Source organism: Zonotrichia leucophrys, chromosome 1 (genome assembly GCF_028769735.1).
Source record: "Zonotrichia leucophrys gambelii isolate GWCS_2022_RI chromosome 1, RI_Zleu_2.0, whole genome shotgun sequence".
In the NCBI taxonomy this organism is placed as follows: domain Eukaryota; kingdom Metazoa; phylum Chordata; class Aves; order Passeriformes; family Passerellidae; genus Zonotrichia; species Zonotrichia leucophrys.
In genome coordinates this window covers 79120962-79147346 of record NC_088169.1, presented here as the reverse complement: position 1 = coordinate 79147346, position 26385 = coordinate 79120962, and the positions used below count along the sequence as shown (strand labels likewise).

General features: G+C 47.5%; 2 protein-coding genes across 3 annotated transcripts in view; one reads left to right on the top strand and one right to left on the bottom strand.

Moving 5' to 3' along the window:
• The first annotated feature begins 426 nt into the window (after window positions 1-426).
• On the top strand, window positions 427-10828 carry ENDOD1 (endonuclease domain containing 1). The gene is made up of 2 exons (XM_064718741.1): window positions 427-1256; window positions 6698-10828. Exons 1-2 carry the CDS (start codon window positions 546-548, stop codon window positions 7826-7828), a joined length of 1842 nt encoding a protein of 613 aa, XP_064574811.1. The 5' UTR covers window positions 427-545; the 3' UTR covers window positions 7829-10828.
• Window positions 10829-16984: 6156 nt separating this feature from the next.
• Window positions 16985-26385, bottom strand: part of SESN3 (sestrin 3) — a 44908-nt gene continuing 35507 nt past the window's right edge. For both annotated transcript variants that reach the window (XM_064718756.1, XM_064718764.1), the window contains exon 10: window positions 16985-25535. In XM_064718756.1, the coding sequence (XP_064574826.1) occupies window positions 25449-25535 (87 nt within the window). In that variant the 3' untranslated portion in view covers window positions 16985-25448. The remainder of the gene's footprint in view (window positions 25536-26385) is intronic.

Sequence of the window (26385 nt, the reverse complement as noted above, 5' to 3'; positions counted from 1 at the left end):
AGCAGTGGCCAAGGTATCATAGGCAGCTGCTTATTGGGTAGATGGTTACTCTACTGAACATAAACTCAGGGGAGCAACTTCATTTCCTTTTTTTTTTTTGCCAGTTCCATAGGTTTGTCCAAAACGTTCTGTGGTGGATGCTGATTAGGGGTACGTGATCTGAGGGTCCTCATCCTTCTGCCTGTTGTTAATCTCTTCTGAGAGAGGGTCTCCCAAGATGAGGTGATGCTGGAGGGTTCTGAATTCCCCATACAGCAGCCAGGAGAGATGGAAGCTGAATGCCTTTCCCAAGCATCTAAGCAGCATTTGGCTGGCAGCAATAGTGACGACAGACACCCCAAAAAGGGACAAAGGGGGCTCCCAGCAGCTCCAATGTTGCCACCTCTCTTCTATCTCTCCCTCTCCTTTGGCCAGCCTCACAGCCGGAGAGAGGACGGCTAATACCTTCTTTGGGGTGGTGGAATCTGACTTTGCAGCATCCCCTCTGACAGCCTCAGGAACATTTCTGGCTGTGTCAGCCAAAATTCCTGCCGGGGACTGCTGCAATGCAGCACACCACACCCCCAGCCCGGACAGCCGGCGCTGCTGCTCGGCTCCAGCCCTGCCGCTGCCACGGCCGTCCCTGCTGCCCCTCCCGTTGCCCGGGAGCAGCGCCGGTGATCGCGGGTTGCCGGGCATCCCGCCCCGCGGGCAGCGCCCTCCGTCCGTCCGTCCGTCCATCCATCCGTCCGTCCGTCCGTGCGCGGCGTGTGTCGGAGCGCCTCGCGCACGTTCCGTGTCCAACGCGCCGCCCGCAGAACGCGCTGCCGCCCCGGGCACCGGCCGCGGTTTCGGATTGCATTCCCCGCACAGCCCGGCTGCAGACGCTCCCCGGCCGCGCTGCTGCATGGACTCTGAGTGCAGGGCCCCGGCCGTACCCCGCGGAGGCACACGGCGCTCCCCTCGGCTCCAGGGAGTGCACCATGAAGACGTCAATTGCGTTCTTGCTTTGCATCTCGCTTTTCCCAGGCTTTTCCCAGGGCAGAGTTGTTAGGAAGGATGAAGCTGGTTTTGCCGAGTGTAACGTGTTCTTCTCTGAACAAGTCCCACCCGAAGGATTTACGCAGCCGTACCATGTGAAAATCTGTCAGCAGTACAAGAAAGAGCCACGATTTGCAACCCTCTACAGTACTAAGGACAAAATCCCTCTTTATTCGGCTTTTAAGTTTACAAAGTCATCTCAAAGTCGGAAGGAGAACTGGCTGGTTGAACCACAGGTAAGGCAGCTTTTCCTTTGCTGAAAAGCGACTCTTCCTGGAGAAGGTTTCCTCTGGGGTAAAGCGGGGCTAGAATTTGGCAGAGGAGGCAGGAGCTCTGCTTGTTGAACTTGTGTTGGTATGAATTTAGCATGAGCAGAACTTATTTTTGTGCTTGGAACTGAGCAAACAAATAGTTTCTTGTCCCAGGGAGCTTGTAATGAAAACGGAGAGGCTGTTGCATGAAAGTGCAGTGCCAGAGGAGAGGAAAGCCCTTTCTGACACCCGTGATGTGTTTGTCCTGCCCAGCCAGCTCTTGTGGGTAGGGAGCTGCTGGTGTGTTAAACATCGCCGTGTCAAGTTCAAGTTTGTTCTGCTGCCAGTATGATCACAGTGTTGATAGGGGCTCTTTAGCTTCACTGGGCAGAGATAAAGCATCCATTTGTGGTTCACCAAGTTGATGCTGCAGCTTTCCAGTGTGTCCCAGTGTTGCAGACTGAGGTAGGAAAATGAGTTTCTGTGTTGTGGGGTGTGCAGGTTACAGTCAGGTCAGAAATATGCAGTATAAAATTAATTTTGCCAGAGCCTCAATGACTTTTGTATCCCCTGTCACTTGGCATGTTTAAGCAAGGCCTTCAGGCTGTTCAATTTAATGAAAATCCTTTCAAAACTGGTGGTGCTGTAAGAAAACTTTAGCTCTTCTCCTCCCCCTCCCCCCAATGTTTTAGATTTTTCAGCAGTGGTAATGACGAATATTGTAGTAACATCAGGCTACCCCATCTGTTGAGCTCAGGAGAGATTATCAGTGTGCAATGTGCTTTGTTAGGGCAGGAATGGCTGCAGAGTCAGAGCAGTGTGTTGGGAGTGTGGCCCTCAGCTACTGGATGTTGCCACAACCCAGTGGCAGCTCACCCCTCTGCCAGGAGAATGCTGTGCTTATTTCTCTCATGTGTGAGGAAAAGATACTGAGGCCACAAGGCCACATGCATTGAATACAGGAGATATTAAGTGGTTATCTTAGCCTGGACTGTCTTCTGGCTCTCTGGGCTGGGTTTTGAGTTGCAGGAGTTTCTAAGGGCCTTTTGATCTGAGCTCCTTCCACTTCACAGGTAAGCTGTGGGAGCTTGCCCTTTTAAAACAGAGGAAACTTTTTGCAGAATCTGTCATTATTGACTTGTGGAAGGGTGGCAAATTTTTAAAGCACAAAGGGAACGAAGGCTGGCAGAATCTTTGGGCAGTGCCATGGAGGCAGCAAGGTAAAGCAGCAGAGATGAGATCCTTTCCCATTTGCCTTGGCCGGTGGCACTCTTCATCACCTCTAGCCCCCATATCTGCTCCTGCTTCTTGTGGTCCAGCTCTCCCAGCCCACCTGGGTAGGCTCAGGAGCTGCTCCTGCCATGGAGCAGTGGCCAGCTCCCCCCATCACGCTGTAACTTTGGTCCCCCTGGACCTCCCTTGAGCTGCTTCTCTGCCCTTCCTGCTCCATCCTTTTTGACCCCTCATCTTGTCTTGGTTCCTGCCAGCACTCCAGAGTCCCAAACTTTGCATGTCCTGTCACCAAAACCTTCTGCAGCCTCAGAAATAATAGGGCAGGTGCAGCCTTTATTTGGTCTGGCTTCTCCAGAGCAGCCTCACAGGATGACAGTAGTTCATAGTCAACACTAATGGGTCTCCTTCAACCAGAACTGAAATGCAGATGTCCCTTAGCAGCACCTGCTCTGCAGCACAGCCCAGTGAGCTCCTATCACCGATTTCCTGGGTAATTTCCTTGCCAAGACAGGCATGGCTGGGTAGGGGCTGGCTCAGCTGCACAGTGGCATGTGCTTGCTCATGGAGATGCAGACACAGCAAACGGAAAGAAATCACTATGATAACACTCTCAGCACTCCAGTGAGGGCCTCAGAGTTGTCATATGCATTTTTTGGGATAATGATGTAAGCGGTGAGGGCATCATCTCACTCCCTCCTCAGGAATGTCTGCCAGAGAAACAAATGGCAAATGTAGCACAGAGGCAGTAATTGGGTGAGAAGTGTGAGGAATGTCAGTGCCACCCACCACAGATTGGCAGCTGGAAACAATGAATTAATTCAGCAATTAGTGAAAAATTAGAGAGCAGGAAGGGTAGGCTGATGAGCAGGGTACTGATGAGACTCCCCCAGGCACAGGTCTGAAAACAAGCTATGCCACGGATTTCCTAGGGGCTGTGAGCAAGTCACTCAGGTGTCTTTTACCTCACTCCATTTTGGTTGTCTGAAAATCTCTGATTCTTTCTGTAGCTTAGAGAGAGACAGAAAACTCTGGAGTTGCTTTTTCCTTCCTAATTTATGAGGGGCTGGATGAATTACCTTGTGTTTTCATTTAGTTAATGGCCACCACCAGGCAGACAACCAAGGTGGGATTCTTGCCCAGCTCTAGTGCAGCTAGCTCTGAGCTGCTCCTGCAATCCCTCTTGGTAGAGAGTCAAGAGAACAGGCGCTTCTAGAGCCCCTGGTGAATGTCCTACTGCAGAAACTTCAGTGTAAGGTGCAGTATGCCTCTTCCCTGAGGTATGAATCCTAGCTAAGGTTAGATCCAACATTTCCACTTCAATCAAAGGTGCAAAGGTGCCTGAGGAAGTGGTGGTGGGAGAGGGAAGCTGAAGTTCAGGGATCCTACATAGCAGGGTGGGGAAGGTGGTGGCTGGCGGCATCCTGCCTTGTTAAATGACCAAACTCAGTGGAAGCTGCCTGCCCTAATAACTGTGTGGTGCCATACTTCTAATCCCCCTCCTCCTCTGTCCCTTCTGTCAAACTGCGCCCTCCACTTAGTGACACACATCAATATTGTTATGTGCTAACATCCATACAGGCTGCAGGCACATTAGTTATTTTTAAACCCCCATTCTGTGACAGGGAGTTTATCTGTCTGCTTGGGTTTTGCCCTGAGCTGTTCCAGGTTGTTTGGACAGGTGGCTTCATGGCTGACTCCATGAACACAGGTATGTTTTGGGGTGACACAAGCCAGAAGCTTTTTGAAGCAGGGAGGAAAGGTATCTTGCAATGCAAATTAGATGCAGTGCTGAGACAGCTTGCCTTTGGGATTGAGCTGGAGGAGGCATGGAAACCTCAGGTGCACATTAGTTATGACAAACCATAATAGGAGTTATTATAAGCATAATTAGGTGATGTCAGAGCCTGACACATGAGCAGCACACAGTTGTATTTTTGTCATATTCTTTTTTAATTTCACCCAAACAATCTTGATGGTAGGTGCAAAGGCCTGCAACTGGACAGGTAACCAGGGACATATTTTCTTGATAGGATCCTCAATGTTTGCATGCAGCAGCTCATAGGGAGAGTTTGTTTTGCTTCGTGTAGGTTGGTAATTCCTGCCAGGAGGCAGAGCTAATCCATTTTAGGTCTGTGTGTCCTTGTAGATTGGCAGCACTCACCATGGGAGTGAGATGGGATGAGTGTCTCTGAGAGGATGTCAAACTCCAAAGGGTCATAGCACTGAGGACAGTTCCTGGACACAGCCTCACATCTGTGCCCAATCTCCCTCACCTCTTCTGTGCTATTAAACACACTGGGTGCATCCCTTGTCCCATGGCACACCATCATCTCATCAGAAGGGGAGAATGGCACAGGAAGGGAGGGCAGGAAGAGACGGGTGATTTTGTGGAATGCAAAATGTCTGGCCTCGTCAGCCAGCTGCAGCCTGTTGTTTGGGGTCACTGAGCAAGAGGAGCAGAATAAGGCAGCAAAAGTGCAGAATAAGTCTTTTTAAGTGGTGCATTTAGAAAAAGCTGTGGCTTGTGCATCAGCACATGGGGCTCACCATGATCCTCCCAGTCCCAAAGCAATAAGCACCAGATACTTCAAAAAAAAAAGAGCGAGAAGCCTCCTTAGCCGGAGGTGGGGTAATGCAGCCCTCTGCAATGGCCAGGCTTGGCACTGTGACCAGGCTTGGTGCAGAGGGAGCCCTGCACCTTGACTGCAGGGGTTTGGCTGGTGCAGGAGGCCAGCCAGAGCTCAGCTCCCAGGTGAGGGTGATGGACAGCTGCTGACACTGGCCCTTTCACCCTGACAGGCTTGTGCAGAGCTGTGAGGAGGTAATGTGCCACTAAGAGGATGCAAACTCTGTGTAAGGTTGGAAGGACATAGTTGGGTATCTGTTCAAGGGCACTACAGGGAGGTCAGGAGACAAGGATGAATGACCTGGCAGTGATTCAAGGTTGACTATGAGCTGTCTGTCATAGTGTCTCCAAAGTGCACATTATATAGTGCAGTAAACAATTTATGGGCCAGGGGCAAAGGCAGAAGGTTTAATTGGGCCAGCACAGTGTGGGGAACCTGAGGGCCACACCCTCTGAAACAGAGACTACAGAAGGCAGGGGCTGCCAGAGATCATCTGCCACCCCTGAACTTCTAGCAACATGTTCACCCTCTAATAATCTGAGGAACAAAATGACAATTTGGCACAGCCCTCTGGAGCGGCTGCAGGCAGTGTCAATAGGAATGACTATGGATCAGACAGAGCTGTGGTCACCTGAGAAGGACCTGAACACACCCTGGCATTTAGTGCTTCTCCTCCCACTGCTCTTTACCTCCCCTGGCCGCTCCCTTCCCTGGCGCGTGGCTCCAGGACAAATTCCCACTGCAGTAATCGCTACCTCTGGCTGCACTGCTTGGGAGCCGCAGACACAAGCAGGGAGCACAGATTCCATCGAGGGCCTTGGGTGATGGCACCCTCACCCATGTTGTGCCAGGTGGTCATTAAGGATGAGGTTCAGACTGCTAATGACATGAGGATCAGGTTGCTGATGACCAGCCCTCCAACAGCCCTGGGAGCTCACTGCTGTGTTGTCTCCTGTTCAAGGTGGGATAGTTCAGGTCATCTGACATGAACTTGCTTCATTCTTGCTTCTTACACAATAAGCAATGAGAGGTAAATGCCTTCCCTAGACATCTTATACACCATGGCTTGTTTGGTTTTTGTTTTTTGTTTTGTTTGGGGTTTTTTTGTTTTGTTTTGTTTTTCTTTCCCCATGACTTGGATTTGATAGTTCAGAGGGTCTTAAGTAAGACCATGGTTAAGTTCTTAAGTGAACTGCAGGTACAACCACAGTAGGAGGTGAAAACATGACCCTAAATCTAGCCATCTATTGGTCTTAAAATCTCTTCCAGGACAAATTACAAGTCAGAGGCTTGGTATGTGGTGCCTGGTGAGACTTTGAAGTCTGTGCTGTGCTATATACCAGGCTGAGAGCTGCAAATATCCTTTGGAGCCTAACCCAATGTGTTTGGCTGAGAAGCTGAGTAGAGAATACACTCCTCTGAAGCACTTCAAGGAAAGTAATGAGAGGATGCAGGATATAATCCAAGGCATGGCATGTACTAGTAGTGCTATGTCAGGGCTCATTTTACACGTTGTTTTCTAGGAAAGCGAATTGCATGCAGTAACGCTTCTCCCTACTCTTTCAGATAGATGATCCAGAAAATGACTTGCATGAAATGGTGCGTGAAGCTGATATTGGTGGCACTATGGCCAACCTTGGTGCAAACCAAGCCCTGACCTCAGACTACGTGGGCTCTGGCTACGAGAGAGGCCTTCTCAATCCCAGTTTGCTCAATGAGAAGGATTTCCAGGTGGCCACTTACACACTCACGAATGCCGTCCCTCTGAGCCCAGCTCTGAGCAAAAGCTGGCACAGAGACATTGGGAAGGTAGTGGAGCAAGCTCTGATCCCTCACTGCTCCAAGACGGATCTATATCTCCTTGCAGGTGCGGTTCCTTCCAGTGTCAAAGTTAAAGGCAAGGTGTCAGTGCCAGAGAGCCTCTGGCTGGCAGCCTGCTGTGATGCTTCAGAGGGATGGTCCCTGGGACTAGTGAAAAAAACCAGTGATGAAAACAGCTTGGCAGACCTCACGGTGAGAGAGCTGGAGAAGAAGCTTCTCCCAAGAGCTCGCTTGTTCAAGGGCAACTGTGGGAAAGGCAAACAAAGCCAGGAGAAAAGAGAAGCAGTACTGCAAGCTGTCAGTCAGATCCGCTCTGGAGAGCAAGTAGGAACAAAAAACGACCAGGAGACCAAAGAGAATGGCTTGATGAAAACAGTGGCCGGCATCATTGCTACCCCTTTCATCAAACTTCTGGAACTCCTCATCTACATCTTTGTGGAAATGGTGAAATTTGTGTTTTACTTTCTGTGGCTTGTTGTAAAGCAAGTTGTTGGCACAATTCTGGGTGGAGTCTGCAGCCTGTGGAATGAGATGGTGTCCTACCTTAAAGCCATCAGCATGGTGCTCATCAGCATCCCCTATGATGTTGGGAGGGTCATCGTCAACATCTTCCTGGGCTTCGTGGAAATTGTTCAAGATGCGATGTCCCTCACCTACGGGATCCTGAGCATCCCCGTGGAATTCGTCCTTCACCTTGCTGCTTTCCCTTACCACTCCATCTGTGCCATTCCCTCTGTCCTTCAGGACTTGGCCTCTGGGATCGTGGGCACCTTCTTGCTGGTCATCGATGCCACGGCCACGGTTGTGCATGGCTTTTGTTACCTGGCTTGGCACATCCTCAAACAGTTTGTGCCTAAAGGCTCTTCTGGCGACTGAGAGGAACAGAAACCAAGGCTGCAGATACATGGAATAAAGGAGGAACGGGGTAATGCTTTAAGATACATGGCCAAATGCTGTCAATTTCATTCTGGTATTTATTGTAGTGACATTAATAATAATGAACTGACTGGGGAATTACAAGGAGGGCCAAGGCGGTGTTGCTCGGGGCCGCCACCACTGTAACTAGAGTTCTGTCTGCTGTCAAATGTTCGGGTTTTATCGGTGCGGGCCACTAAGTTTCTGTGATTTGCAGGTGTCAAGAGGCTTTCTCTGGGAAATGCACACTAAATGTGGTATGAGGTAATTTCTTTCTGGCTATGATGACACTGAGACTTACGCAGTGGCAGTGAACTTGCAGAAGTCCAGCCCTTCCAAGGAGCAGATGGTGGTGGTTAGGGGACGACATGAGTTACAGAGGGTTACTGGGACTTGATGAAAGGAGAGGCAGGCAAGAGTGCAAGGACTTGGGGGTGGGAAACAGCAGGGAGCAGAGTGAAATAGAGGCAAGGTCCTGCTATTGACTGCATTGCTCATTTCTCTGGTGTCCCACTGGTGGAGAGGAGGCAGCTGGGTATATCTCAGAGTCTTCAGGCCTTTCCAGACATCTGAAATTGCATGGATCTTGCTGCAAGGAAAGACCCACTTCCCATTTTTTTTTTGCATGATGGGAAAGCATTTTTCCTTAGCCATACCAAGGTTGTCTTCCCCCTTCCCCAGCAACCCTTCCTTGCTGTCTGGTGACCACTGAAGGTCTGAGCCCTGAATCTTCAAGATGTGGTGTTCTCTGAAGGTCTAAGCCCACAAATACCTTAGCCCCGAAGCCCTCGTGTCTGCTCCAATGCCCAGCAGATCTGGGAGCCACACTTTTGGATTCAAATCTGTTGCAAACTGCCTTGTCTCCCTTGAGAGCTGACTGCTCCTGGAGCACACAGGGGACTATGGACTATCAGGTGGGAGGAGAGACAGGAGGGATCCCGGGCTGCAGTGCTTGTTTTGCTGGGTGCAGATCCACACACAAAGAGACACCTTAATGTCAGAGGCAGAACCAACTGCTCTTCTGCACTGCACATCCTCTCTGCTCACTCTTCACCCCTTCTTCCCTCTGCCAGCATGAGTCATGTCCCCCAACATCTGTGGAATTGGAGCTGGGGCACATGTCAGGGCATTGCAGGGGGCCAGCAAGTCTTTGCAGCCAGATGAGGGGCACAGAGACATCTGCCACTGCTGGAGAAGGGCACAGGAGTGCTGCCCTTCCTTGGGGCTCAGCAAGGGGCTTTGGATCTCTTGGTGCAGTTGCCTGCAGGAGGGAGGCTTCCTGTCTCAGCAGCATTTACTTTGGTGGGACTCCACGAGGTGTTTGGGAGTTCTACATGCATGGTTCCTTCCTTTCACACCCATCTGTGTCTCTGCCTCCAGTGCCAGCTTGGTCTGGACCCTGATCTACTGTAGCATCCCATAATGAGTCCCAGGAGTGAGCAAGCAGGTGCTGCCATCCCAGTGCAGTGGTGCTGTGTTGGTGGTGGCCTGCCCTGGGTTGAAGAGAGCTCGGTTACTAACATGGCAGCTTTGTCTCTCTGCATCGTGCAGCAAGGCTGAGCTGGCGTGGATGGATTCAGAGGCAAAAGGAGATTTGGTTCATGATGGGACAGAGCTGTTTCTTTATCTCAGGGACTGTGTTCAGTGCAACCAGATGTGTGTGCACATCCCAGCCCAGCACACCTGGCCAGGTGGCACCCTGTTCAGCAGTGATGCAGATGGCAAAGTTGGGGATGCCAGCAGTGGTGATGAAGTGGGGAAGCAGTGGCATGAATGGAAAGAGAGGATGATCCTTGCCTTGCCCTTCATGGGCCACTGCTGTTTAGTAGAGAAAGAGAGGCTGTCTGCAAGCAGAACTGGCTTTGTTCAGAAGGAAAAGCAGCTTTTGGGTGCCAGTATGGGTTGCAGTTGGGTAAAGTCAGTGGCATTTTGCTATAGGTATGTTGGGTGCAAGGTCATGGCTCCTAACAGGCAGAGAGCAGCCAGTGGATGCTCTCCAAACTGAACTTTGCGTGTCTGCCCACTCAAACATGCCTGGTCTGCTGTCAAGACAGATGTGGAGCTGATTTCCCACTCCTTCATGAGACCCTGTATTAACCCTGGTGCTCCTCAAGGGCTACATGGCAGCTGTGAAGGCAGGAAAGAAGCCAGCTCAGCCCCCAGGGGATGCTGGGGTGGGGTGACAGGATCCCCAGCAGCCTCTGAAGGCAGGTGTGATGGTGGCAGCTCTCAACTGCAGCCCAAACACTGGGGAGAAGGGGGAGCTGCCCCCCACAGCTGTCTTGCACCTTCTCTGGGACCTTGTTTCTGGCCCATTTTAGCTGCGTGGCACTGCACAGCAGCCAGCCATGCACTTCCTGGGGCTCTTCCCTGTGCCTGAGCCCAGCAGCCCCTGCATCCCAGGTCCACCAGCATCTCTGCATCCCCTGAGCCCAGCAGCCCCTGCATCCCAGGTCCACCAGCATCTCCAGGGCAGCTCTGCAGTCACAGTGACATGGGGGCTCGTGGGCTGACAAGCAGCAGAGCTGAGGCACCTCAGGAGGTCTGCACTGTCAGTTTGCCACTGCGAACCCACTGCCACCCCACCAAGCTCAGGCCAGCTTGTCTCTGCTGCAGCCATGGCTGCTGGCAGCAAGTGGACAGTCCTTGAAATCCGGGGCGCTGCAGCTCTATAGGATTTGGGCAGAGGTGCAACAGTATTATAAAAATTGTCTTAACATGCTCAGATTTCAAATGGTAAGAACAGTAACTGGCATGGGGCATATCTCTTCTGTGCTGCGTGTCTGAGCAGGCAGTGGGAAATCTGCCTTGGGCATCGAGCAATTATCACAGAACAAGCAACATCCTGCAAAAAACCACTGTTTGAGATTCTTCTTATCTAGGCATGATTTATGGCTCCTGAGCTTTACTCTATCCTTGGAAAAATATGGCTTCAACATAATAAAATGACTTTTCATAAGAGGGGCTGGTATCATTTTCTGTCACAGAAATACAAATGAGATAACAACCTAGGGTGTCCTGACTAATCAAGAAAACAGCAGCAGCACAGTTTTTCCTTGTAACAGCTTGCCATCTGATATTAATGCCTCTTTTGTGCTTTTTAAACACCTTTCCTCTCTCAAAGCACTTTAACACTCAATTAATTAAGCTGCAGAATAAGTAGGTAAAAACTGAGGTGTTGCAGGCAGTATGACTGTGTGTGTGCCAGGAGAGGGGATTGTTTTATTCTTGTGAGATGCAGTGAGATGCACCTGGAGTGCAGCATGATAACACTGGTACAGGTTGCCTGGAGAAGCTGTGGATGCCCCATCACTGGAAATGGTCAAGTTGGCAGGTTGGATGGAGCTTTGATCAAGGTGGTCTAGTGGAAGGTGTCCCTGCCTTAACCAGATCACCCCGAGCTTTGGCACCGGGGTCTCTGCACCTCGAGGTGCCCCTTGTCTCTGCTGCATCCACCTTGGGGCTGGGCACCCATAAAGGCAGAGGGACTCAGTAGCCCTGCAGGACAGCCCCTCAGGCCCTCTGGGTCACACTGCACGTTTTGGAGCTGCTCACCTTGCATGGAGCTCCATCAGCAGCTCTGTCCCTCCCTTGGTCAGGGAGCAGCTCCTGTTCAGCAGAGAAGTGAGCCATGCTTGCTCACAGGTTATCTCTCCAGCATAGCCAGTGTCAGAAAATGGAAAAGGTATTGGATAATAAACACCAGTGTAACTCGTTTGGCCAGGAGGGATTGTCTGGGAGCAAGGAGTGTGAGGTGTGTCCAGGGTGTGTGTGTATTAGTGAGGTTGCAATACTGTGGGTTTGGCGCAGGATGATTTCTCTTTGCTGCACAGACTCCTGGGCTCTTGGACTCACTTCGGTGGATCTCACACTGGGTAACATCTGCTATTGATTTCCACACAACTGGTGTTTCCAGCCAGGCAGAAACGCCTAAAGACTTTCCAGTGGTGTTAGTGTTACAGCTGGTTGGAAAATCTCCAAGGAATTATATTCTGTCAGAATGGGGTGATTTATCATATAGGGTTCTTTTCATGGCAATTTACCATTTTTAGTGGAAAATAGTTTTCAAGTCCAGGTTGGAACAAGGACAGGAAACATCCAAGAGCAGCCCAGGGTCTGGATTAGCAGTTTGGATGCTGACATCCAGCACCCACTCCTGCCTAACAGCAGGTTTGGCATGTGAACATGGCTCTTTCTGTCTCAGAGGCATATCCTTCAGCCATGGCCCATCTTAGCACATGTGTGAGTTTATTCCATTTGTAAGGGTGAAAAAACCTTGTCTCCTTTCCAAAAATGCTGAAATTGTGACAATGTTCCTGGGAGGTAAAAGCCATTTTCTACTAAGCCAGCAGCAAAGTTGCCTGCAAAACTGAAGCACAGGCTTCAAATTCTTCTGCAGTATCATCTTTATTAATAAGTTGATGTTTTAATCTAATTTGACATGGTGAAGAATGGACATCTGGAGCAGATGTCACTGTGTGACTTTTCCAAATCCCCAGTACCTGCTGGTAGAAGATGGTTGTGGACCAATGCCAGGAGCTGTAGCAGGTGGGCAGGACTGTGCTGGTGAGCAGGGGAAGATATATGGGAGAAGAACATCAGACTAAGTAAAAGGAAGAAATTTCCTTTTAAATGAAGGTAAATTACAATGAGTAAGCCCCTTGTACACGTTGTCCAGAGAGGTAGTAGGTGCCACAGCCCTGGAAACATTCAAGGTTAGGCTGGATGGGACTCTGAGCAACCTGATGTGGTTGAAGATGTCCCAGGTTGAGCTATGTGGCCCTTAAAGGTCCCCTCCAAGCCAAGCATTCCATGACTCTGTGAAACCAAAAGGCCAGCAGCTAAACACTGAGCAGTAGGGACTGAGAAATGGTCTCTGCTTGGTCTGACACCGACCAGCTGCTGATGTGAGTGAAACAGCTCCAGAGGGATGATACAATAGGCTCATGGAGACATCACTTTCTGGATTTAGGCCATCTAATGTAGCCATTTAAAAATTCTTCTCTGCTGGCACAGGGTCCCTGTGTTCAGTATAAATGTGTCACCTGCCTTTCACCTGGGCCCCTCAGCTGGGACCAGTGAAGCTTGGCTGGGGTTGGGGGCTAATGGGGCTTGTCCCATCACCCTTGAAGACCTTTGAGGTGCCCATGGCTCACCCAGATGATGGTACAGGTGGGATGGTGTTTCCCACAGCCCCTTGGAAGGGGTTAATAAATCCTTCCATGCAGGTAGGACTAATATCAGGGCCTGATGCCTCCTGAGTGCTGCTGGCCATGACCTGCAGTGCTCACAGCCATGTTTGGGTAGTGGGGGTTGTGTGTGGCCCTGTTGAAACAGATGGGATTAACCACAGTGTGCACCTCAACCACACAGCTTGGCCTGACCTGTGTGGCATGAATCCAGCTCCCAAAGAACTTGGCCCAGTTTTTTTGAGTTCATGGAAAACATGTGCATTTGTGGGTTGGATGAGTTCATCCCTCACCCTCAGGCACCTTTGCACTGGAGGTGACAGCCTGCACTTGAAAACACCACTACACCTGCAGAAATGAGCTGAGTGTCTGATGTAGGGCAGGGGGCTGCCTTCCCAGGGGTCTGTGAGGGCACAGAGCCCATGGCTGCAGAAGAGGCTTGAATGGTAACAGTGGCTTTCCTTGGTGTCAGAGGGGTGCCAGTCTGAGGCTCATCACCACAGCAGCTGAGGATGACTACTCAGACACAATCATTAAGGTTGGAAGAGAGCTCTAAGATCATCGAGTCCTACACAGCACTACCAAATGCACCCCTAAACTGCATCCCCAAGTGCCACACCCATGTGTTCCTTGAATTCTTCCAAGGTGTGATTCACAATTCCCTAAGCAGTCTGCTCCAATGCCTGACCATCCTTTCAGTAAGCAAATTTTTCCTAATCTCCAAACTAAACTTCCCCTGGTGCATCCTGGGGCCATTTCTCTTGTCCTGCCACTTGCTACCTGGGAGAAGAGACCGATCTGCTCCTGGCTACAATCAACTTTCATGTGTGATCAAAGACAAGTGAACAGGCTCAGGCTCCAGTGATGAAGGATAATTTTGTCCATTCCCTGATCCTGTAATACTTTAGATCATGATGCCCCCATTCCCAACCCAAGGAAGGCTTGGTGGTGCAGGATCTATCTGAGAACCTGGTCCCTGTTCTTTATTTCTCTGAGGAGCTTATTCAGCATCTCATTCTTCCTCCATCCCCCATTTCCAGCTGTGAACAGATGCAGGTGTTCACCACTGAGCACATTCCCACAACATGTCCTGCTGGCACTGCTGGGGCCCCTGTGGGCACAGCACTGAGGCTTTGGACCTCTGTGGTTGTGGGGATTTGCCCTCAGGTCCACTAATGAGAGGTGGTAATGAAGCCTCCAATGGAACTACTCCTGTTCCTGTTTTTCACAAAAAATTGATTTTTGTTGTTTTGATTTTTCATCACAAAAAAAAAAAAAAAAAAAAAAAAAACCAAAAAACACCCAGAAAGAAAAAGCCTAGGGATTAGCTTAAATCTAATACCACGTTTTCAGCCGATATTTTCAGCATCACTGCTGTATTGCAGATGTGAGCTGCAGCTTCACCTTCTGCGAGCTGAACGCTGAATCCCAGCCGCGATTCCCCTGACGTGGAGGGTGAGGCGGATCAGTCCCCCAGGAGATGATTCAGGGCAGATGCCACCCTCTGGTGGAGGCTCTGCCTCTCTCCATGCATTGCAGAGGGAGCCTAGAGAGAGTGGCTCGGTAATTTTGCCAGGCAAATTAAACGCCTGTGTTCAGGCAGCAGCGCCTCCCCAGCCCAGCCCTGCTGGTGCTTTCGGGGACATAAATCAGCAGGACAGAGGTGCTCTGGGCTGAAGGTAAGCCCCCTCCACGGGGCTGCACCTTGTGGCAGCAAACTGCTGGGAATTCTTTCCTGAGCAATTCAGCACTGAATGTTCCAGCTCACCACTGCTGAAACACTTCTGTTTTGACTGTAATCACATTTTGCTGCATTTGCTGTATCTAGTTTTTGGCTATGTTTTATTGCCTGGATATACAGATACTCTGAACACCAGCCCCAGGCAGGAGAAGGGGGAGAAGGAGGACAGGGAGGAGAAGGAGGAGAGGAGGAGAAGGAGGGCTTCCCTTCTGCAAAAGCACTTTCCTGCAGGTCAGAAAGGTTCCAGGTTTGCTCCAAGGGCCTTAGAAAAGCCTGAGGGAAAAAAACACTCATGGAAGATGAGGAGGGTTTTAATTTAGCAGGGAATACAAATGCGGTGATCATCTTCCTTATGTATTGAAAAGCTTACAAAAAATCAATGATGTTTCCATGAGCTCATTGGCATGATGAATGATGTTATTTACAATCTATGTAATTCCAGCTTGGGTTTGTAGAGCCTCTGGTCCTCTGCCCAGGTGCCTCACCAAATAACTCCATCATGATCCAACTAAAAGCTTCTGGGGGGAGTTTTCATGACCCCACATTGCATAAAATTTGGTCTAATTAAGCATGTAGTGCTGAAATGAAGTAGTGCAGGTGAGTGCACTTCAGTTAATGTACACTTGGGAGAGCAGATCCACCGATGGCTCTGTACAGGATCTGAGGCTGGTCACCATTTCTCCCCATTGCTATGGCACAAGGAGCATGAGGTGATGCCGGGAAGAAGTAAAGGAGACCCCAGCAGAAGTGGAAATGCAGCCCTGCAGCTGTGGGCTTCCTTGGGCCATGAGTGGGCAGGCAGTCTCCATGGGCAGTGGCTCGTGGCTCCTTGGCTCCAGCCGGGAGGCTGGGGGTGCCCACACTCCAGGCTGATGGCCATGGGGCACACCAGGGCATCCCCCTGTGCTCCCTGAGGAGGGAGGAACCTGGTGAGGCGTGGGGTCAGCCCAGCCAGGTGTCTCCCCAGGGATGTGCTGCCCATGGCAGGGCTGCTTACCTTTATCTCAGCCATGGCCCTTTGCCAGGTCCCAGGGACATCCCACAGCTGTCACCATGGGCTGCGGGGACATTGTCCCACAGCCACTCAGTGTGGGCACATGAGCATCCCTGTGACACAGTCCCTGGTCTGCCACCACCCTGTGGTGTCCAGAGAGGGCACAGGGGCAGGGGAGAGATGGCGGCAGAGTGGTGGCCCAGGAGGATGGGCAAAGAGGTCTTGGGGAATCACCAACACACAAAGAGTTTTAGCTCAGAATTTCCTGTGGGAAACCAGCTGGAGAGGTGAGGATGGGGTGTGGGGGAGCAGGGCTGTCCTCTCCTGTGCTGGGTACCCCATCTGAGCACTCACACCACACACAGGGTGTGAGCAGGGACCAGAATCAGGGCAGGGCTCACGTGGGGGTGGCACTGTCCTGCCCTGCTGATCATCCATGTTCTGGGACTTCTAAGGGCTAAAGCAGGAATTCCACAGCAGCCTTTGGCTTTGAGGAACGCTACAAGATTTTTATCTTTTTCAGGATGGTGCTGGTGACATGGTGTCCCTCCTAGTCCCTCTGGTGACTGGAGGTGACAGCCACACCACCTGTACCAGGGACCTGGACCTAAGACAACAGATATTCTCAGAGTTTTAGGACTCCCACTGAAAGCAAATAAATAAGCACTTTATATATGTGCAGATATTTATATACATACATGTATTTATCCTATTGTGATCTGTGCATCCTGCAGCTGAAGGCAAAGTTACACCCAAAATATCCCAGGTCTGCAGCTCGTGTTAACTAGTTTAGTCTTTCTTAGGGAAGTGATCATCTCCCCCAGGACAAACTTCCCTGGTGATCCGTCAGCACTAAGTCACCCCTCTCTGGGGAAAGATGGGGCAGGGCTTGGGGACTTGGGGACAATTTGACTGCCAGGTAAGCTTGGCACAGCCCTGAGCCAGCACCCTCAGCACACATTTCCTCTCACCTTTGCTTGCCCTTCCTGTTTTTATGGCTCTCACCCACTTCTGCCCTGGGGTTTGCCCAGGTCTCCCTGGAAGAGGGATTAAATAATCTCTGTATTGAATGATACATAAATTAAAACCCACTACAAAGGCATGGAGAGGAAGGACACTTTGAGGACTGAATTTTCCCAAAACACAGGATGTTCTGCTCTAGAGATGTGGCAGAATGATGGCTCAAGCAGGAGTCAGGTTTTATCCATTTTATTTAACCAATGAAATTCCTACTGATAACAATGAAAGTAATTTCAGCAAGTATAAATGCGATACAGTTTTAAACAAACCCCATTGTTCCGTACCTATAAATAGATTTTTCAAAACCTCATAAAAAGTGCAGATTTATGAATTGCTGTTAAAATGTTAATACATGATTCCTTTGTTTAAAAATGCGTTTTTGTCTCTTAACTCACAAAAAAAAGAAAGTTCCTTCTGCATCTGTTCAGATAAATTCAAGTCGGGTAACTTAAAAACTAACAAAAGTCACACACAAAAAATTCCATCCCACTAGGTCAGTCTGTCCTTTCAAAAAAAAAGAAAAAAAAAACCAACAAACCCAACCAGCAACAACAGGAAAGAAATGACAAAAGCTGCTGTGGGAACCCACAGTGAGCTCCTAGCAGCTGCCTCACCTTGCAGGCAAACCTCCCATGAAAGCAAGGAGCCCGTGTCGTATCCCTGGGGCTCAGGACAGGGAGCAGGACAGGAGGTGTGCCACTGCCCACAGGGTGCTGCAGGGACTGTGGGACCCACAGAGCTGCCGCACTTCCTCCCTTCCTGGTGGTGGCAGGGAGCGACAGTGTCAGAGCTCTGTCCTCAGCCCTCCGTCCCAAACGCCCGCAGCACAGGGAGGCAGGAGCTGACAGCTGCTGGGCTGGGCACAATCCACCCTCTGTCCAGAGGGTCACAGGTGGGAGATGCAGTGAAATGCCCCTCTCTGGGCACGGCGCTGCCCTGCCTGCTGCCCCAGCCTAGGGGGCTCAGACCCACGGCTGCCAACAGGGAGCCAGTGCTGCTTCTCACCCCCATGTGCCAGGCTCTGCAGTCAGCAAACCAGGGGCTGATGTTTGCACTCGAGAGAGGCTTGGAAGCTTTTTGGCTGCAGAAGTGCCATGACCATGTTTGTGGTCCAGCAGCTGCTCTGTCCATCCCTCTCATGCCAGCGAGCTCGTGTGTGCCCTGTGCACTGGTGAGCAGAGTGTGGGAGGCAGCCTGCAGCAGGCTCAGGGGTACAGGGGGCTGAAACAGACCCCAGGCCCCAGCCCTGGCTGTGTTTGGGTCACACACAGGGTGGCTGTGTGGCTCCTGCTTTGTGCAGAGAGGGGCTCGGCTCCCACAGTCGAGAGAGGTCGGCTGGTGCTTCTCCCTGTATCTACAGTGGTATCATATCTACAGCAGGGTCTGTTTAGCAAGAGCAGTTTAAAGTGGCTATGTTTATCAAGTTTGCTACTTTATGAATTAAAAAAAACAAAAAACAAAACAACAAAACAAAAAAAACCAAACCCCAACAACTATAAATACAAAGACTCTCACACACCAGACACTTGCAGCCTGCGTGACTCATCAATAACCGCATCAATATTCTGTTAAAAAGCTTATTCTACTTAGAACTATACATAGTACAAGAGACCGAGAGTGGCAGTCGTGTTCAGGCACGCTACCTGCCCCAGGGTGGCCCACAGTCAGGTGCTTCCTAAAAAATCAAGGAGTTACAGTAACATGGCACAGGACTGCAAAGCCGATCACAGCTTCTGCTTACACTGCATACGAAGTACCAAGGGGAACACAAAAAAGAACTGGTGTTAATACTGATGGATTAAAGAGTAACTATAAAGATCAAAACAGACGTTCACAGCATGCTACATATATTGCTCACAAACTTTCCTTTTTTTTTTTTAAAAAAAGGCTAATACAAAACAAGGAGTTGGCAGTCTGATTTTCAGTTTTGTCAGATAGAAAGGTAAAGCATATACATTCATTGTGTGGCTTTCCAGCAAAAGGAGAAAAGGGTAAAATCCAGAGATTTCAAGTTTGCAAAATTCCTATTTTTTTAAGCTACAGTTCATATCCAGTTCTGGTCACAGTCGTGAAAAGACCTCTGACTGCACTGCCTGGCAGAGTCCAAGGGTTGTACCCTACATATTATTATTTTCCCCCTAAAAGTGGCCACATCACCCACCACCATGAGCAGGCTGCTCCTGCAGCCACCTGGGCACATGGCAGCTGGGCTGGAGGGAAGAGGTTTGGGTCTGGTGGCACGACATGAGCATGAAGTGAGGAATGAGACACAGTTTTGGACTGTTGGTGTTTGGAGCCGCTGCTGTTGCTGCCCCCCAGACTCCTCAGCTGGAGACACAATGCTTGGTGATTGACCCATTTTGCCTCAAAACTCCCTTCAAAAGGCTGATGGGGATGTGAAAATGCAACTCAACAGCAGCAGGTTTTTCTTTGGAAGGATAGTTCCCTTCCCCTACTCCATCTTTGGAGTAAGGAAAGGGTCCCAGCTCTGTTCCCAAAGAAGCCTTTGGACATTGTGGAAGGAGGCATCCTCCACCACCTCCCCTATGCACAGGCACACAAAAGAACCTCTCAGACAACTTCCCTCAACATCAGGGAAGTTTCTTCAGCTGACCAATCCCTCAACTCCTCCTGAGCTGGCCGTGTCCCCTTGGAGTGCCTGTGCCTCCCAGTGCTGACAGACTGGCTTGCTCCCCACAGTTAGTGTAACAATTGGCATCTCCAGTACCTCTAACTACTGTCAGGAACAAAGTTTCTATTTTCCACAAGCCTGATGATACTCAGTACCCTAGGAACACCCAACTCTGTCTCCAGCAGCTGCTTCACAACATGCATTTGGATTTTTTCCTATAGATAAATGAAAAACCCAAATCCACTTGTTCCAGAGGCTGGATGCAGTCTGCCCGGCTGCAAAGCACCCAAGGGACTGCCAGCCGGGTGGCCCTGTAAGCCTGCCTGGCAGAAAGAGACCTCAAATTCCCTGTTAGATGTTCCTCTGAGAAACCTGCACAGCTGATAGCTCAAGCATGGGGCGTTTCACCAAAGAAAGAATTTCCTTAGTGAATCCACTGCATTTTTTACTGTAACTCCAGACACACTCCTTGATTCTGTAACTCTTTGACACACTACTAAGCAAATACTGAGTTTCATCCTTTTGAACCACATTTAGCATTTTCCTGTCCAGAAACAATCTACTACGGCAATTAAGTGTCTCTAAATGTGAGAAAGAGCCTCTGCCCTTACCAACAGGCAGTGACAGAGGAACCTTGTTTTCAAGGTTAAGGCTGGGAGGTTGTCCCTGCATCTGGGAGGCTGCTTGGGGTTGGGAATTGGGAAAACAGGAAGCACTTGATGCAGGACAGGGGGGGTGGCAGGTTGAAAATGACAATTTTTCCCCTGATGAGCAGCAAAGGATTAAATATCTGCAAGAGAGACCTGATGCAGACTGGGGGAGCAGCAGCACGACCACCTGCCAGGAAATGTGCTCTAAGGAATAAATTAACACTGATCAAGATGCTCCTGAAGTTTCCTCATACTACTGTGCTCTCTCCATCTCTCACACCTGTAATCTATGCAGTAGGTATGAAATACTATATTAATTTTCATTTGGAGATAAAATGCTTCACTTACAATTCCCAAATATAGGAAAGCTGGTGGATGCATCTTTTCAGACAGACATAGTGCTGGGGGACATGAGGAACTGTAAACCTGAAGTTCAGGTAATGGAAACTGACATTTTGTCCAGCTCTTGGAATGACTGCTAACAGCAAATAAATCTTACAGCTTTATAGTCAGATCTGCTCTGGCAAAGTTCATTTACAACAAATCCACTCCCTCTTTTGTTTTGTGCAACATCACCCCTTATTTATGGGAGAAGGATCCAAACATACAGAAAGTAACTGAAAGAACATCACTTGAGATCAAGAAGATTGGGGTATTTCTTTTGATCCAAAAATGTTTGGTTCAGGCACATGCTAACCACTTACTCCCACCAATGAATGTTTTCTGCAAGTAGAACCTAAACAACCCAGCTCTTCTAAAAGGGAGTCCAAATTCTGGATCATGAGCCTGAAATGTATGCCTATGTTAATGGAAAACACACATGCATGAGAAACATTGAGAACCTGTTCTGCAAGAGCAGTGGCTTACAGTTTAACTGCTTTAGGAGAGATTTCCCTAAGTCTACATTAGGTCCCCAAAACAACTCATTTCATTAACAATCACTGTGAATCACATGGATCTGGTGTATATTATTCCTTTAGTCTCTATGGAAAGTAATTTTATTCTATTTTATTTAGGTGATTCAGTTTCTTTAAAAATCTGACTCAAACATTCAAATGGGCATTTTCTAGGATTTTGCCGAGTGCCTGGGTGCTTAAATCCCCACTGAAATTTAGGCAGCTAGCTGGTTTTCTCAAATCCCATGAAAATATCAGTAACACTACAAACAAAAACACACTTGAAAAATCTGGTGCATTGACTTTCTGCACTCAAGTAATAGAGCAACAAAATGTCTTCCTTTTTGTTCTCTTCTGATCTGTTCTAAATTTATACTTACATTTGTAATTGTTTACAAGCACTGACTTTCCTGTCCTTAAATCTTTTTTTTAATACATAGGAAGAGCTGATAGTGGCAATTCTTTAACTCTTACAACTGAAATAAATCCTTTTCAAGGGTCAAGGTGTTGGGCAAGGGAGGGGATTGTCCCACTGTGCTCTGCACTGGGGCAGCCTCACCTTGAGTGCTCTGTGCTGCATTGGGTGCCACAATATGCAAGATATGAAACTATTAGGGAGCATCCAAAGAAGGGCAACAAGGATGTGAAGGGCTTTGGGATGTGAAGGGCTTTGAGGGGAAGCCATATGAGGAGTGGCTGAGGGCACTCGGTCTGTTCAGCCTGGAGGAGACTGAGGGGAGACCTCACTGTAGTTACAAATTCTTTGAGAGGGAAGAGGAGGGGCAGGCACTGATCTCTTTGGTAACCAGTGACAGCACTGGAGAGAATGGCCTGAAGTTGAGTCAGGGGAGGTTCAGGTTGGATATCAGGAAAAGTTTGTTCCCCCCAAGGGTGGTTAGGCACTGGAACAGGCTCCCCAGAGAAGCCTGACAGAGTTCAAGAAGTGTTTGGACAATGCTGTCAAGCATATGGTGTGACTCTTGGGCCTGTCCTGTGCAGGGTCAGGAGCTGGGCCTCTTGTGGGCCTCTTCCAACTCCAGATTTTATGATTCTGTGATTTTCATTTTAATGAAAGCTTTAGGACAAAGGATATATGTTTCAGTTCAGCCTTGATGAAAATAAATCCATCTACAGCTCACCAAAATTCTCATAGGACACCACAGCACTAGCTGTAGTAGCTATCTGCACAAACTGCACCCAAATTTAAAATTATTATTTCTGTTTTAATGATTATTTCTGTTCTTGTATAAGGATACTCTCATGAAATTCAGCTGTGGGTAGAGTGTTCTGGGAAATGTAAATGCTTTCTCCCGTTGGCACCTTTTTCACTTCTCTTCATTACCAAAAAAAATAGAGCAAGGACATACTCTACAGCAACACACAAGTTTTAAGTGACTCTGCAATGATAAGAAGCTGTTCATGCTCAAAAGCTCTGTTCCCTACTCACAGTGTTCCCTGTGCTAGCTGGTTAATTTGTACCTATCAGGCTTTCTCTTCAGCAGACAGGAGACTGTACACTTTGTTTTTATGTTGGTCACGGCTGGGATTTTGTGGACTAACATGAATGCTGGGAATTACCAATTCCAATGAAGGAACTGGTAAGAGGGAGAGGATCTACACTTCCAATCATTATGGTACCCTTAAGAAAAATATTAATGAACAAAGTGTGAAGATTCACATTCATGCATGCTTTAAAAATGCAAAAAAAATTCCAAGAACACTTGCACATTAAAACCTGGCACAGTGTGAACCTAAAGCACACATAAAGTGTATGGCAGCCTTGTCTGACTTTAAACACCTATTTCTTAGCAAACATCTATTAAAAATCCCAAATTTGTGTATAAAAACCAGGCTATAAATTGTTGCACTGTAAATGCAATACTTTCAAAAAAATGCCACGTGGAAAACATTTCCAGATGTTTCAAGTTTGCATGTAATATTAAAGAAAAAAAACAGAAATAGCAAACTAGTTTTACAATGACATTTCCTGTGATGGAATGTCTTGCAGGCCATATGGGACTTGATATGGCACTTAAAAAACCAAAACAAAACACTGGTTTACTACAAGTTTTATGAAGCAATCCATTTATGGTTTCTGTATTTCAAATCTGCTCATGTACTTTGCTCATGAAGGCATTTGAGCTGGCAAGTATATTTCATAAGGAAAGAAGTAAAGGCACTCATGTTTCCAAATGTAAAACTGAACCTACTCCAGAAGTCTGTGCATTTCTGAGGGGAAACAAGCCATCATATTAGTTATCCCAATCTAGTTTCACCTCCTTTCCAGAGTTCAACTGTGCTTCTTGAGGACTACTTGACTTTTCAATGCAAAGAAATTTAAAGTAGTACTGAACAGTTCCCATCACTTGAAAAACACCCGAAGTATTGCATGAAAACTTCTCTCAGCAGAAGCCATTAGGTATGGCCACTACAATCACAAGAGGGGGGAAAAGGATCATAACAATTTAGAAAGCAAATCTAAGTTCACACATAAGAGCATCTCAGTATTTCTGAGAAATCTTTGCCATTAGCTATACAAGATAAGTAAATCTCATGTTCTACCCAATGCTCTCTAGCAGACAGACCAGTGCTGTCTGTTGGGTAGTTTTCTAAATTTTTAAAAAAAATTAATTACTGATTTTTTTTTCTTCAAAAGGTTTTCACATGCAGAGTCTGCAGTCTGAAAGTGCAGAAAAGTGTACAATCATTGGGCTTTCCAATCTGGAACGAACAGATAAAGCAGAAAAAACAACATGCAAAGTCAAAGTAAGGATCAGGAAAAGGAAGAAAAGAGAAAACTAACTTTAGTAGAGTACTGGTCCATGGTTTTGTAAATGGAAAGTGTCAAAATATGACTGGTAGTATTTTTTTTCTAACTATTCTGCAATCACCAAGAAAAAAAAAAGTCCTGCATTAACTACTGCAATCCAACAGAACATTAAAAATAAACCTGTCTAGTTAGTTTTGAATGTATACCACAGAAATAAAGGTCACCCTCCTCAAAAGAAATATGCAAAGTCCAAACCAACAGACAAATTTGAAGCAGTTCACTTGTGTTCTACTGGGTAAGTTTAAGCATCTCTTTAGGCACTTCACTGGTTCATTAAATGCAATACAAAATAAAGCTATAAATATCAACATTTTGTGCTCTCAAAAATTAGTCAAAAGCAACAGAAAACAGCACAAAAGTGTGACATTTTTGGCAGCTTATTTCTTCCCTTCCCCAATATTACTGGTTGTCCAAAAATGCTTTGTTTTGGGGATGCTTTGGCATCTCAGTATCAAGTTGTCTTAAGCCATAAAAGCTAAAACAAAACTGCTAGGCCTTAGACATTAAAGAAATTTGGTTTTAAAATTTCTTTATGGCTATATAAGAAGGACACTTTAGCAGTGGCATGTCAGGGAAAAAAGCTTGCTTTCTTTTTAAATATTGCACTTTTCTTTTGTTCACTCACACTAATGCATAGAAACTTTAAAAACTTTGAATATTACAATTTCATGCTATGAAAAAGTTATGGGAAATAATTTCTATACATCCAATATGAAAGAATAGATATACTAGCCTTCCTTTACTTTCCTTATTTAAAACATTGATAAAGAAGAGAGTGCAAAAAACCCCACAACCCTATTTTTGGTCAGCCTGTGTATTAATTTTATAGGTGCCAACTAAACAAATTGCAACACGTGATGAGCATGGATGTTGTCAGGACAACTGAGGGTGACTGTCAGTAAAACAAGACTATGCATGATTGAAACACAGTAAGTGTGGCTGAAATGGCAAATCGTGAGGCCTCTTCTCCTTGCGAAGGGGCACGACAAAGCGTGAATGAATTTTGCACTTCAGTAGCATGCTGTAAGATTTATCAAGATTAATTTCACATTAAAGTGTGCTCGATGTTTGCATCCACATCTTGCATCACCTCCAATTGCTGTAGTAAGACAGTGACTGGCAGCAGTCTCCGGGACACACAGGAGAATCCAGTGGGCGATTCGAAGTAGCACAGCCCGCGCGTCTCTGTCGCGAGTCACGACGTGGTGGGACGTTCTCAGGACAGGCAGAACTGCTGGACAGGATCTTCTGCTGGACTCCACTCATCTGAAAAATGATTGCTTGGAAAAAGAAGTCTCTAAGCACTTCACTCCAGTGCCTAAAGAACAAAGCGCTAGGATTGGATACAATAAAACCAATTCCAGGATCCTGACCGCTGTGCAGAAATCCAACCGGAAACAATGCAGAGTAGCGCTCCTCAGTGTTACTTTTGTTATCATTAGTAATGTTAAGCATCAAGAAAATAAAACACGTCATTGCACATTACAGCCGCCAAGAAGCACGGCTAAACTTTGACACTAGAGAATTGAATAACCTGATGCTACATCACAAACAGCTTCTGGTGTGTATCTATTTCAAAAGGTCTTTACATACTCAGTAAAAGCCCTGTACTCCTGGCCAGCGAGTGCTTCAGGTTAAGTGACGAGTTATGGCACGAAGGGCATACAGAAGTTCGGCTTGCATCCGAGCTTCCATCAGAAGTAGATTGACATGAACCTGTAAAAAATTGCATCAGCCATTTAGCTCACCTCTGAGTGCAACATGGTTATTCATTCAGGCTGAAAATTCTAACCTTTAGTAAAGTATAGCTGCAAGAAAACTTTGCCATTTCTCCCTGTACCCTGCTGCAGGACTACAGTTCCTCTAGAAATAGCTGTGTAGTGATGCCAATATCGACAACATCCCAGGATGTTGTCAGGACAACAAACAAGATTGCTGCTTCAAGCAATCTTCCATCTGAGAAGCCAACCTTAAATATTTTTTTGTATCCTAATGGAATTAGCTCTTTCAAATTATATTTGGTTATCTTTACTACCATCTGGGACCATTATATAGGAGAACAGAATAAGGAACAGTTTCCATGCCACATAAGCTAGAAGGCACTCATGCACTGAACCCTTCTCAGGAAGCATTTAATGTGATATCTGAAAGCATGTTGACATTTTTATTGCTGAAAACCACTATAAAATATACATATATATATATATATAAGTTTAGGTATTTCTTGATCTCCAAATCCCAAGTATTGGCATAGTTGATCACTTCTGCATTCTCAAGTTTATCTTTAAAACTTTTTAAAAGTAAACTATCTTGACTTTTCTTTTACAGTTGTCCATTCAATTTTATGGAGAAGTGACTCAAAATAATAACAATAAAAGTTATTTCCAGCACACTAAGAAGCATTTTTGTCAAACTGGTATCTAACACTCAAGGAATGCTTCTCATTTGTTTTTCTCTGATTTAAAACAGTTCATGTGCCAGATGCTGCCATTTTAGGTGTCCTCATATTTTAATTTTCAAAGAGCACAGGGCTCTGTGTGAAGCCACTTTGGTTTTGGAGCACATA